The sequence below is a fragment of the Mauremys mutica genome, chromosome 1 (assembly GCF_020497125.1).
Source record: "Mauremys mutica isolate MM-2020 ecotype Southern chromosome 1, ASM2049712v1, whole genome shotgun sequence".
NCBI classification, from domain to species: domain Eukaryota; kingdom Metazoa; phylum Chordata; order Testudines; family Geoemydidae; genus Mauremys; species Mauremys mutica.
The window spans coordinates 325,398,833-325,412,640 of record NC_059072.1 but is presented as its reverse complement, the minus strand read 5'-3'; the positions used below and the strand labels follow the sequence as shown (position 1 = coordinate 325,412,640).

The following is a 13,808-nucleotide window of genomic DNA, read 5'->3' as shown; positions in this document are numbered from 1 at the left end:
CCTATGCTTGAGAGCCCCTTTGACACCAGAGGCATTATAGACAGGAGAGGACCTGATGCCCCTCCCGGTACTGCACAGACCATGAGACCACTCTTCATTGAAGACTGCTCCCTCAAGAGGGAAACCCCCTATGGATCTACCGCAGTGGTCGCCAACCCAACACCAGTCCCCAGTGTCCCAGCACAGGTCACCAGCTTCGTGACGCCAGTCCCCAGCTCATTGGCACCGGTCACTGGAAGCATGGCACTGGTCTCCGTCCCCCCCACAGCACCATTCTCTGACTACACATCATATCCAGCAGGTGGGAACAGCAACAGCTCCGCCATGGTCTCCAAGGGAGGAATACTCATTGGAGACCAGAGAGGAATCCATTCCCCCACCAAGGAGACACCACTCTTCTTACACACAGGACTTTGGTTCTGTTCCTGCTGTGGGCACTTGGCCACCAGGGCAATGGCCAGGACACTGGCAATATTGGAACCCATGGGGGGGTTCCTTCCAATGCCAGGCCCCTATTCCCATCTGTCATCCACAGCCGCATCTGAGAAGCGAGTCTTGGCAACACCCCAGCCAGTACAGGACCCCAATTCAGACTCCAACCCTGGTACCGAGGCCCCAGCAGCAGCTTCAATGGAGGTGACCCCAATAGCGGAGGACTTTCCAGCTCCTCCTGTGGTGTTGGCATCTTCCTCGTCCCCAGATTAGGCAGTTGTGGGTCCCACCCACTGCCTCTGGATGACTTCCCGGCTCACCAAGATCTCCTTAAATGGGTCACCACAAATTTGGAGCTAGAGGCAGAGGAACTGAAAGACCATGAACATCCTCTTTGATATTTTAGCTGCAGCAGCCCCCTCTAAGGTTGCACTGCCAGTCTATGATGGGGTGCTAAAACTGGTTAAAGCACTGGCAGACCCTGTCTTCTCTGCCCCCAACTTCGAAAAGGGCAGAGGAAAAAATATGTTCTGGCTAAGGGGTATGAATACATGTACTTGCGCCCTCCCTGGGTCCCTGGTGGTTTCCACTGCAAATGAGCGGAACAGACAGAGTCAGGCGAGTGCCATGTCTAAAAATAAGACTGCAGAGGGGCTTGACTTGTTTGGCAGAAAGGTGTATTCAACAGCTAACCTACACCCCCAGATCTCCAACCAGCAGGCACTGCTGGGGAGATACAGTTATAACATTTGGGACTCTATGGCCAACTTCAAAGACTCCCTGCCTCAGGAGTCAAGGCAAAAATTTCTGGCCATTCTGGAGGAAGGCAAGGTGGTAGCCAAGGCCTCTCTTTAGGCTGCCTTGGGTGTGGCTGACTCAGTGGCCAGATTGGTGGTGGTCATGCGGTGCAGCTCGCGTCTGTAGTCCTCGGGCCTTTTTCACAAGGTGCAGCAGTTGGTCCAAGACCTCTCTTTCAAGGGCAATGCATTGTTCTTGGAGCAGATGGACACCAAGCTGCACAACCTGAAGGACTCCAGGGCCACGCTGTGATCTCCAGGCCTTTGCACACACCCGGCCTCCAGAAGGCACTTCTAGCCGCAGCCACATCCAAGGTTTTTGGGGCCTTTTAGACACAAGCCCTACAAGAAAAAAGGGAAGGGTTATAAGCGCAGCCAGTCTGCATCTTCTACTTTGGCCTGCCAGTCAGGCTTGGGCCAATACCTGGCTGGCCAGATACAGGCCTTTTGAGAGTGCACCCAAGGACAGTATACTCGACTTAACCCAGGATCCACCATCCTTAAGATCTCCTTAAACCCCCTTTTGGTTTTGGACCATTTATTTCCATTCTATACTGTCCCCCAGATAACTTCAGACCACTGGGTTCTTTCCACTGTGACAGATTTTATCCATTCCTCCCTCCCAACCCCCATACCTGTCCCTATTCTGGGACCCTTCTCACGAGCATCTCCTCATCCAGGAGGTAGAAACCCTCCTACATGTGGGGGGCGTAGAGGAAGTTGCTCGAGACTTGACCGGGAAAGGGCTTCTACTCCTGAATTTTCTAATCCCAAAGGCCAAAGGGGTCCTCAGGCCTTCCTAGACCTGCATGGACTCAACAAATATCACAAGAAATTCAAATGGTGCATGGTCTCTCTGGCATCCATCTTTCCCTTCCTGGATCTGAGAGACTGGTACTCAAACTAAAGGATGTTTATTTCCACATCTCCATCTTCCATGGACACAGGAGATTCCTATGATTCATGGTGAGCCAGTGTCACTACCAATTCACCACACTCCCTTTCAGACTTGTGTCATCCCCAAGGGTTTTCACAAACTGTATGGCAGTAGTTGCAGTTTACCTAAGACATCAAGGTGTACATATCTATCCCTGCCTCAACAACTGGTTAGTCAAGGATCATTCATGAGCTCAGGTTCAATGCTGTGTCAGCAAAGTATAGGCCACCTGTCGAGAGCTGAACCTGCTGATAAATTAGCAGAAATCCACTCTGATCCCAGTTCAGAGGATAGAGTTTGTAGGAACAGTGCTCAGCTCTATTTGGGCCAGAGCCTACCTGCCGAAGCCCAGTTCCGGTGATGTCGGAGCTAATTGCTCCTGTCAGATCCCACCCGCTCATGACTGCTCGGGTATGCCTCAGACTGCTTGGTAATATGTCGGCATGCACTTACGTGGTGCAGTACACACAGTTGCACTTCAGACCTCTTCAGATGTGGCTGGCGTTAATCTACTTCCTCAGCAGGCACCATCTGGACTTAGTTATTACAGACCCTTTGGCCGTTGTAGCATCATTAACTTGGTGGTCAGATACACAGTCAATAACGACCAGGGTTCCCTTTGCCACCCCATGCCTGTTGGTGATATTAGTCTCAGATGGATTAGACCTGGGGTGGGAAGCCCACTTCAACAGTCACAGTACCCAGGGCCTCTAGTCACAGGGAGAACTCTCCCTGCACATAAATGTCAGGAAACTCAGGGTGATTCGCTTGGCCTGCCGGGTGTTCCTTCTCTACCTGTCGGGCAAAGTAGTGCAGGTCCTGACAGACAATACATACGCAATGTTTTATGCCAACAAGAATGGGGGAGCTCGCTTGGCCCTGTACCAGGAGGTTCTTCAATTGTGGGACTTCTGTATGCAACATGTTGTTCACCTCGAGGCATTGCACTTTCCAGGGGACCAGAATATGCTGGCAGATCACCTCAGCAGGTCTCTTTCTTCTCACCACCAGTGGTCCCTCCATCTGGAGGTAATCAGCTCTGCTCAGTGCATGGGCTTGGCAGTGGTTATCTGTCAGATGCCTTCCTGCGGCTGTGGTCAGGGGATCTGCTGTATGCCTTTCCACATAATACCCTTGATACACAAGGTCCTCTTAAAAATCAAGAGGAACAAGGCAAAGGTAATCCTGATTGCCCCAGTGTGGCCGTGCCAGCACTGGTTCAGGATGCTCCTGGACTTTTCCATAGTAGCTCCGCTAGAGCTCCTTATGTGCCTGGATTTGATCTTATAGAACCAAGGCCAGCTACTCCACCCGAATCTCAAGTCCCTACACCTGACAGCCTGGCTGCTGCGTGGCTGAACCAGGAGGAGCAAGCCTGCTCAGAGCAGGTCTAGCAGGTTTTGCTAAGTAGCAGGAAATCCTCTATCAGAGCGATCTACTTGGCCAAGTGGAAGCGCTTCACTTCTTGGACCTTTGATTGGGGTCTTCCCCTGTCTATCATTTCTGCAGACCATCTTGGACTATTTGCTCCACCTGAAGCACAAAGGTCTGGCCCTATCGTCGGTCAAGGTCCACCTGGCGGCCATTTCAGTCTTCCTTCCTCCTGTCCAGGGCAGGTCAGTTTTCTCGCATGAGATGGCAGGTTCCTCAAGGACTTAGAAAGACTCTACCCACAGGTTCGCAACCCGGTTTCCCCCAGGGGATGTAAATCTGGTACTGTCCAGGTTCACAAGGTCCCCCTTTGAGCTGTTGGCTTCTTGTTCACTGCTGCTGCTCTCCTGGAACATCGCCTCCCTAGTGGCAATTATGTCGGCTTGAAGGATCACTGAAATCAGAGCCCTGATTTCAAAACCCCTTACACACTGTTCTTCAAAGACAAGGTCCAGCTGTGCACCCACCCATTCTTCCTGTCAAAGGTAGTGTTGCAGTTCCACAACTACCAGGACATTTTTATGCCTGTCTTCTTTCCAAAGCTTCATGGATCCAGATGAGGAGCGTTGTCTACATAACTTAGACGTTAGGTGGACCCTGGCCCTCTACATTGAAAGGACTAGACCCTTTTGCAAGTCATTGCAGCTCTTTGTAGCAGTGGCAGACTCTGCGTCATCTCAGATAATCTTGTCTTGGCTAACTCCCTGCATCAGGTTTTGATATGAGCAGGCAAAGGTTCTGTCCCCAGCCATTGTGACCACCCATTCCACGAGAGTCGAGGCTTCATCAGCAGCCTTCCTCACACAAGTTCCGATCCAGGACATCTGCAGAGCAGCGACATGGTCATCGGTTCATACCTTCGCATCCCACTCTGCCATCACCCGGCAGGCCCGGGATGACACAAACTTTGGAAGAGCAGTGTTACAGTCAGCACATCAGTGAACTCTGAACCCACCTCCAGATGCTTGTGAGTCACCTAACATGGAATCAACATGAGCAAGCACTCGAAGAAGAAAAACGGTTACTAATCTTCCATAACTACTGTTCTTCGAGATGTGTTGCTCACATCCATTCCATAACTCACCCTTCTGCCCTGCTGTTAGAGTGGACTTCAAGAAGGAACTGAGGGAGCATGGGGCTGGCGGTGCCCCTTATACTAGCACAGGGCTCCAGGAGGCGCTAGGGCCAGCCCTACAGATACTACTCAGGGGAAAATTTCTGGCAACTGTGCACACATCTAACATGGAATGGACTTGAGCAACACATCTTGAAGCACAACAGTTATGGAAGGTTAGTTACCGTTTTTTTTCATCTCCTAAAGGGAAAGGTGATGAGGGGAGAGGCCACCCTGGAAATGTTCCTGCTTGTAGCTCCCTGACAGAGAAGAGGAGGAGGTTGGACAAGTTGATGCATTTACTTTCCACCTGCTAAATACCTTCGAGCTCTCCCAATAAAGTTATTTCTCCCTTCTCAGTTATATAAATGCCCAGTCTGGTAGTTTCTCCAGTTATTTCTGAGTTGGATCTGAGATCTAATCCACAGTCCAAGGAAAAAATGCATTAGATATACTGACATACCTCCTAGGTTCCATTCTCATAAGAAACACACCACTAAAATATGGTACTTATAGACCATCACACCTTCCTAGATGTGAAATGGAGTCTGAGTTTGATTGCGGTATGATTGGCAGATACTGCCAAGAGCAGGTTGACTCTATTGGCCTTTTTGTAGGCAATATAAGAGTGTTCCACATTACTTTCGGAGTAGAAATACCTCTCCTACTAGGATCAGAGAAAGTCGCCTCAGATCCAAGATCATGGATCTGTTGACTTCACCTGCTTTTAGAAAGCATTCTCCAACCAAAATTCCTGATACTCTGTCAGAGGCAGAAGAGGAGCCTGTGGCTCAGGATGAATACCAAGAGCTGTAATCAGAACTCGATTAATATTCCCCGGATGAAAACATTGGGGTTATTTTGTCACCCTTTCCATCTGAAGATGCACTGCAAATCCATGAGGTTGTGGAAAAGAATGGTATCAGATCTATGACATTGAAATTTCGATTGGTCATGTTAGAAGAAACCTCTCACCCTGTATTCAACATCCTATGTTCTCCATCAAAAAAACAAGATTACCTTTCTGTTGCAACGTGCAAGGGCATTTTGGACTTCTGCATCATGATAGGCTATATTGGGAAAAAAGCAGCCAAATTATGTCAATCTACAAAGGGGGGTTATTTTTTTGTACACCTTACCCCTGTTTCTCTTGTGGTGTCGGTGGCAGTGGCAATGTAAAGATTTAGAGGAATCAGGTGTATTCCACATCTTCTGACACAGAAAGAAAGAAGATGAACACAACTGGCAAGTGTTTTCAACTGCTTCACTCAGTATCAGAGAAGCAAATTACATTATGAAGTCACATTATCAGTATCACTTGTAGGGAAAGATGGCCATGTTTGCAAAACTGCTTCCTAAAAAACAAAGGAAGCTGGCCATCAGCTTGATAAGGGATGGTGAAATAGTGGTTAAACATTCGCTCAGGACTTTGTTTGAGTCTTCAGACTCAGTCATGACCTGCTGGCCTTCAGTCTTCTGCTCTCCCTTCCAAAATCAAATCAAAGGTGGTAGACCTTCCTTTCAAAGGTGATAAGTTATCCACTAATAAAATTGATTAAATATTAGAAAAAAATGAAGGACATGAGGTCAACTACAAGATTCTTGTGTCTCTGTCAACTCTCAGGAAGGGCCTCCTATCCTTCCTTTTTCTTCATAGTCTCATTTTTCAGAGATCTAAATTTCAACATCAACAGCCTCCCCCTTCACAGCCACAGCAGAGACTACTTTTATTCTGCAAATGAAGGGGAAGCAACCTTAGCATTGTCTCTGAGATGGAATGTCAGAGCTCAGATTTGACATGAGGGTCAGGAGCTTGAGACAAAATGTACAACCATCTCTCATTTATTTTGGAGACTGATTCTCCTGTAACATGGACTCTTGAAATTCTATCCCATCAAACAAATGGACTCTGGAGATAATAAAAGATGGTTACACTATTTAATTAGATTCCTTTCCTCCACCCAACCCCCTGTTCTATCCCTATTCAGGAACTCCTTTTTAAGATAGGAAGTTTGCTCCCTGTTGGAAGCAGGAGTCATAGATGAGGTTCTAAGGGAATTTAGTGGTCACAGTTTTTGCTCCACATATTTTCTGACACCAAAGAAAGAGACTGAGGGCTTTATCCAATATTAGATCTATGGAAGCTCAACTTGTTAATCAGAAAATTCCTTTTGCACATGTTGACATTAGTACTGAGAAAGAGAGAGGATTCTCTCCAGAACTTAGCAAGGTTATACCCTATGAGTGGCCAGCTTGGACTCATAGAGATTCTGTATTTTCTTGTTTTTCTTTTAATAAATTCTTTCTATAAAGATTTGATTAAATCCCTTCTACTGTGGATATAGGGGAAGGGGCTGAGACATTCTCTCTCGGTGGTGAGACAGCTTATCTCCGGGCAGAGAAGGGAGGGGGAAGAGACAGTCCTCCTGGGTTTGATTCAGAAGGGATTTAATCAAATCTTTATAGAAAGAATTTATTAAAAGAAAAACAAGAAAATACAGAATCTCTATGAGTCCAAGCTGGCCACTCATAGGGAATAACCTTGCTAAGTTCTGGAGAGAATCCTCTCTCTTTCTCAGTACAACGATACAGGTAGAATTAAGAATAATCAATAACAAACACACAGAATTGCAAGCATAGGATTATTAGGTGAGGACACAAAGTATCTTTCTAATACTCACTATCTTGACTAGAAGAAATTAGTTCAGAAAGGTGGAAGCTGGTAGACTTGATTAAAACATCTGGACTCTTGTAACTCCAAACGGCCAAAGACAACACCCCCCCCAAACAGAGGGAAAAAGTTCCCTCCTAGGAGTTTCAAATTCTCTTCCCTGATTGGTCCTCAGGTCAGGTGCCCACCAGGTACTATGCTTTAACCCTTTACTAACTATTCATGACAGGCAGTCTATGTTGTGCTATCTTATGATCGTCTAGGATCACTCTTGGTTATACTTACGATAAGGCTTTTTGGGGCTTAGGCCTTAATTAGTTTTAGCTAAGATTTTTTTTTACAGGCCTTGAGACTTGTAGGCTCATTGTATTATTGCCTTAACTCAGCAGTTCTCAAACTTGGGGCACACGGAAATGTCAAGGGAGGCGCAAGCTGTGTGCTTTTTAAGAGCTTCAACTGTCAGCCCTGGGCAGCTTGGACTCATGCAACACGGCTGTGCAAACCTGGGAGTCAGGGAAAGGGGCTAAAGGGGACAGCAGGAGTCCCAGCCTGCCCTGGGCTGACAGTGGAAGCCCCAGCCATGTGGGGCACTGCACGGCTCTTAGCAACTGAGACAGGTCAGACATATATGTAACCCTTCTGCCAGGTGAAGCCAGCAGCACCCAGGCCTGGGTTCAATATCTAGGGGTTTCTTTTCAACAATACAACACAGAACTGACTTGAGCCTCCACCCAGTAACCTGGGAAAATTACATACCACCCCTGGGTGCCTCTGAGAGGCAATACTTCCCCCTTTTCAAGCACAGAGTCTGAGTGTAGAAAAGAAACTTTTAATGAAAGGAGGGAAGTCACCCAGCATTAATTCATAAACATAAAACTCTGAGCTTGGGGTCTTCTGCCTCATATTCTTCAGTTCTACAACCAAAAGTCCCTTTGCTGTGCACCCCTCTGCTCCCTCACTATATGCCATTCACAGTGGTTGTCCTTGGTCATTGAGGACCCAGGGTTCAGAGGTGCATCTGTGTGAGTTTACCTATCACCCAGGGAAGAAAGCACCCTGCTTGCTCCTTCATCTGAGCACTTGCTCTGGCTGGCCACCCTGCCAGCCACAGTTCCTCTCCACTGGCCGCCCTGCCAGCTTCGGTTCATCACCGCCTGACCGCCCTGCCAGTCTGCTGTTCCTTGTCACCTGGCTACCCTACCAGCCAACTGCTTGCCACTTTTGCCAGCCGCCCCTCAATTACCTTCTGCTGCCATCTGCCTCTGTGCTGTGACCTCTGTAGGTCCGTCTCTTTAGTGAACTGTTCCTGCCAGTGCATCCCATGATTAATTATGCAGAGTCCATCTCAAAGAACGCTCGTTACAAGTAAGTAGCCTTCACTTGCTATAAGGTAAGTAACCATTCCTTTCTAAATTCATTTAATTTTTTTCCAGTTGCTGTGTGTCTTTTTTAAAAAATTATGGATTCTGTTTAAAAAAACCATGAATTAAAGGAAGAAAATAAAACTGGATAGTATAATACAAATTGTGTTACAGCTCTGATAGCGTATGTGCTAAATTTTGGATTAAATAGCATGCTTTTTCCTTCTTATAGAAATGCCTTGCCTGGCAGAATACAATGATGGCTTGTGGTATAGAGCAAAACTACTCTCTATTAAAGAATTTGACCCTGTTAATATTTTGGTTCAATTTGTTGACTATGGAGCAACTGAAAAATTACCAACAAGCAGGTAAGTGCATAGTTCAGTTTTTTAAACTTATGTTTATCAAGATCTAGTATTTAAAAAAAAAGGGGGGGGGTAGAAGTACAGATGCAAGCTAAAACTGTTCCTGTCTGCCTTAGGTACCTCTATGGCCAGACCCCATTCCTTAGTATCCGAGCACCTCCCTCCCAATGCCCCTGTGAGGTAGGGCAGTACTACTATCCCCATTTTATAGATGAGAAACTAATGCTCAGAGAGGCTTTGTGACTTGCCTGACATTAAACAGGAAGTCAGTGGCAGAGCAGGGACTTGGACCCAGGTCTCCTGAATCATAGGCTAGTTCTCAAATCATTGAGCTATCCTTCATTAACATATTTTAGTTCTAGGTAGTGATTAACTATTGCACTGTTGTCTTGCATGTTTTTAGACAAGGATTTTCATTTTGATTTAGATTACGTCAGATTCCTTCTCACCTTATGCAATATCCTGCTCAAGCAGTAAGAGTTCTGCTGTCTGGATTTAAACCTCCTTTATATGATACAGAAAAAAAGAGAATTCCATATTGCCCTGAATGGAGCATGCAAGCATTATGGGCCATGATAGACTGTCTTCAAGGCAAAAAGCTCTATGCTTCCACAGTGGTAAGTTTTTCCTGTTAGTTCCTGCCAAACCTGAGTTATCTTGTTTTAACATTTTCAATGAAATATCTTATTGTGAATCTTGTTCTCTGGTTTAAAAAAATTAGACTCAAAAACATTTTTTCAGAAGCATCACAACATTAAAGGCAGAGGATCAAGTGCATAGGAATTTTGTTCACTGTATTACAGACAGCCCACTTCCCAAGCCCTCCTGCCTGCATGATTTTAACCTCCTTTATTACTCCTCCACTAGAAACCATCATTCTTGCTTTTATGCTTCACATTTCCATTTGGGTTAGCGGTGTCCAGTGCCCAAAATAAACACTAGGTCTATAAGTACTAAAAATGTACTGCCTCCTTCCCTCCCTCCCCCACTTCTCCTTGCCTTTCCGCTGCGCCCTAACATTCCTCCTAGTTCTCCTGTTAAGGTACCCAGATACTCAAAGTGAAAATCTGACACACACATCACAGGGGATTGTAGGGGTCATTTTGATGGGAAGGTCAAGGAGGTGCATAATAAAAATCTAAGTTTTCAGGGGGTGTTTGAGCTGCCTTTCCATCAGTCATTTTATTCTCTGTCCCTATCCATTGGATAGCCACTGATTCGTACAAACTCATGCAGCCCTCCCACATGTTACTTTCAATCTTTCTCTCCTGTCAGCCTCCTCCACCTGCCCCCTTCTCTTTGTGTCTTCCACTTACCTTCAACGCGCTCTGGAATTCTGGCTACTCTATTTATTGAAAACTTGTATGCCTTGTGGATCTGAGTTAGAGATGTTTGTAAACTGTTAACATTGTTATTAACCAATTTTCTGAAATCTAAAGATAATGGAATATTTGTATAAAACCGCCTTAAGTTACTTCAGTATTTTTAATGACAAGTGGTTTTAAAAAAAACACAAAGTTAAATAATAATAATAATAATTGGAGATATACCAATCTCCTAGAACTGGAAGGGACCTTGAAAGGTCATCGAGTCCAGCCCCCTGCCTTCACTAGCAGGACCAAGTACTGATTTTGCCCCAGATCCCTAAGTTCTTACTGGGTAGTTCGGTTAAGGGTTTCATTAATCACTGAAGGAACCTTACTACTATCAGTTAACAATTTTATGTGGAAATATACTATTTAACATAAAACAACACATTTTAATTTCCAAATGGTCATTTGTGTTCTACAGTCGTTATCCTCAGTCTATCGTTTACCTAAAAAGTTTCCTTCCAAAACATTGTAACTTTCATCATATACACAAAGTGAAAACTTACACTGATATAAAAAAAACTTGTAATAGAGATCAGGCTTAGTTCATGTAGTACTGGAATATTTTTCACTATTTTATGTTCACTCGCAAATTAACAGATCGGATAACTAAGGGTTTTTTTCCCTTTTTTGTTTAATTCCTATCATCAAATTTTAAGTTTAGCATCATTGCCATTTTTTTTCTACTTAATGGGATTAAACTAATGATTCACTTATTTTTGCAACTGTCTTTTCTACCCCAGCCCTCTTGTTTATCTCATCCATCTGGTGTGTCTTGTCTTTTAGACTATAATTTGTTTGGGACAGGGACTGCCCTTTCCCATATGTACAGTATCTAGCCTAATAGAACTAGAGCCTGGTTGGCCTCTAGACATTACTGCAGTATAGATGTAGAAGAATAATTGCAGCATTCAGTCAACTCTTACTACTTGAAACAGATCTTTCTGTACTACTGAAAATTTCTGATTTCCAGACTCAGTCTCCAGAGCCCACTGTGTTTTTGTATGAAGATGAACAATGCTTAGTTCACATGAAGCTGGTAGAAATGGGATTAGCAGACTTAGATCAGTGACATATGTAAGTACAGTAAACTTGAAGTGTCACTTTAGGCAATTACAAAAAGTAAGATTTTTAAAATCTAATGTTTATTAAGCCATGGGCTCAATTGTTGTTTTTTAAATAATCATCTGACCAGAACTAGCGGGGGGGTTTTATACCTTTTGGGTGTTAATGTAATGTAAATGACAGTTATTTTATAATAAATATGTAAACAAAGTGCATATAATATAGAAAAAAATCCACTGCAGCACAACTGTATATTCTTGTGATCAGATGCTAACTACACAGTCCGTACTGCCTGCTTTCACACAGTCAAAAGCAGCTCTTGGTCCTTTTGAGGAGCAAATCCTTGTCTGTTTGCTTACACCTGATCTGAAGTCTAGGGTCTAGTTTGAGAGCCAACAAGGACTGAAACAAGCAATTAAGTTCAACCAGTGTACAGAGGGAAGAGACTTTTATAGCCTGCCTGTAATCCAGATAATCACTGAAGAAAAAGGTGAAATTGTATAGTGAATACTGTAATATTGCCAGTCACCTGCAAACAGTAGTGACAGTTTGCATCTGCAAGAACCAAGTTGCTTCCTCCACTAGAACCTCTTCAACTCCCATATTCTGAGCAGACTTTTTTCCCCATAGCTAGTAAGATACTTTTTCTGTTAAACATTGATAGATAAAACATTCATTTCAAAATCTTGTTACATGATGTGCCTTGGTACTACTTTCCTACTCCACTCTTCCTTTGCTTGTTAGTTTGCTTCACTGGTTAATTATGGTGACTAAACCAGGCATTCTTGTCGTTATAGTATTGTAATATGTTGTCCTATGATTACTTTATAGTAATTAGTGAAACCAGAGGGAATCTACACCAGTGCACAATGTATTAATGAGGCAGTATGGACTGTTCTTTCTGTACCTGCTAGTAGTTTAGACTCCTTAGTTAAGGAGTCTACCAGATAAGGAGGAAGTAGCTGTTTTATTATCTAAATTTGACAGTTTTTGTGTTTCCAGATATACTATCGAGAGAGCTTTTGATGAAGACTACAGTATCCGAAGAGGAAAGGTGGTTTTTGTTTTTGTTTAATTTTGTTCTGGCATGTTAATTTACCTTATCTTGTTCTTTCTACATACAGTAATTGTGTGGAATGCCTGAAATACTCAGGTGTAGTTTTTTGTTCAAAGCTGTTTTCATAAATATGGAAGAATAATGTTAAAATAAATATTTGTTTTGTTTATCCTGCATCTGAAAGAAAACGCTTTTGTTTAATTTGTGGATGCTTTTCCTTCATACTTGTACAAGGCAGTAAGTTGTGGGTTACCTCATTTATATCATCTGAGGAGTGTGGGTTTCAAAGCTCCAAAGCAAAATGACAAGTCCAGCATCAAGGACAGGATTGCAATTTGGGGGTCTTGACATTTTCACTTTATTACTCTGTTTGTACATGAGGCAGAACATAAAGATTGAGGCACATATGAACGATCCACACTACTGCTTCTTGCCATGAAGTAGTACAGAGCCTGATTCGTGTTCTGACAATCTTGGGATAGGAAAAATAATACTCCCTTTATGGATTTGTCACAGAAGGATGGGAGACAATGAGATGGATAAGCTCAAGTGTCTTATTGTAAGCGGGGGAATGGTCCCGCTATTGTGGGGAACTTTCCTGGCTTCTGCACGACCCCGGTCAAGTGGGCTAGCGAAAGGATCTGAGTCCTCACTCCCACTTCCTTTACCCAGAGGCCCCCCTGCCCTTGAGGACTCCCCTTCCACTCTCCTGTCTGGCAGAATCCTCGTAACCCCAACAAGGCTGGGCCCAGGATTCCTGGGGGGCTCGACCCCCAACTCTGCTGTGGTCACCTAGGACAGGGGCTAGGGTGTCCCCATGCCGGGGTACCCTCTTTGCACTCCGCACCTCCTTGACCCACTGATCACATCATACAATTTAAAGCAAATACAAGTTATTTAATTAACAATTAATTTTAAAAAAATAATAAGGAAAAATGGGAACGGTTAAAGGAAAACACATCACCCTGCTTTGTGGCAGGGAACATCACAAACAGTGTCTCTGGGATGTCAGGGCAGTTCACAGTCTGTTCCTTGTAGGTCCCAGGCCTCCTTCTCAGGCCCTGGCTGTGCTGCAGGGATGCTGCGGGTTGGACACTTGCTCTGGCGGTGGCCACACACTCAGGCTCTGGGTGGCAGGACCCTTCTTCCCAGTGTCACCCCCGCCCTGTCAGGGTTACGATCCCCCTCCAAGTCTGGCCTGCAGGGCC

The 13,808-nt window shown here is 44.7% G+C and overlaps 1 protein-coding gene across 5 annotated transcripts in view; it reads left to right on the top strand.

Annotated features, from left to right (window-relative positions):
- The window catches only part of RNF17 (ring finger protein 17), a 211,164-nt gene extending 198,372 nt beyond the window's left edge, over window positions 1-12,792 (top strand). For 4 of the 5 annotated variants that reach the window (XM_045018034.1, XM_045018044.1, XM_045018050.1 and 1 more), the window contains 4 exons: window positions 8,976-9,111; window positions 9,536-9,725; window positions 11,452-11,555; window positions 12,546-12,791. In XM_045018034.1, coding sequence (XP_044873969.1) covers window positions 8,976-9,111; window positions 9,536-9,725; window positions 11,452-11,550 — 425 coding nt within the window. In that variant the 3' untranslated portion in view covers window positions 11,551-11,555; window positions 12,546-12,791. Of the gene's footprint in view, window positions 1-8,975; window positions 9,112-9,535; window positions 9,726-11,451; window positions 11,556-12,545 lie in introns of all 5 variants that reach the window. The other variant, XM_045018061.1, reaches the window with a different exon arrangement.
- The last annotated feature ends 1,016 nt before the right edge of the window (window positions 12,793-13,808 follow it).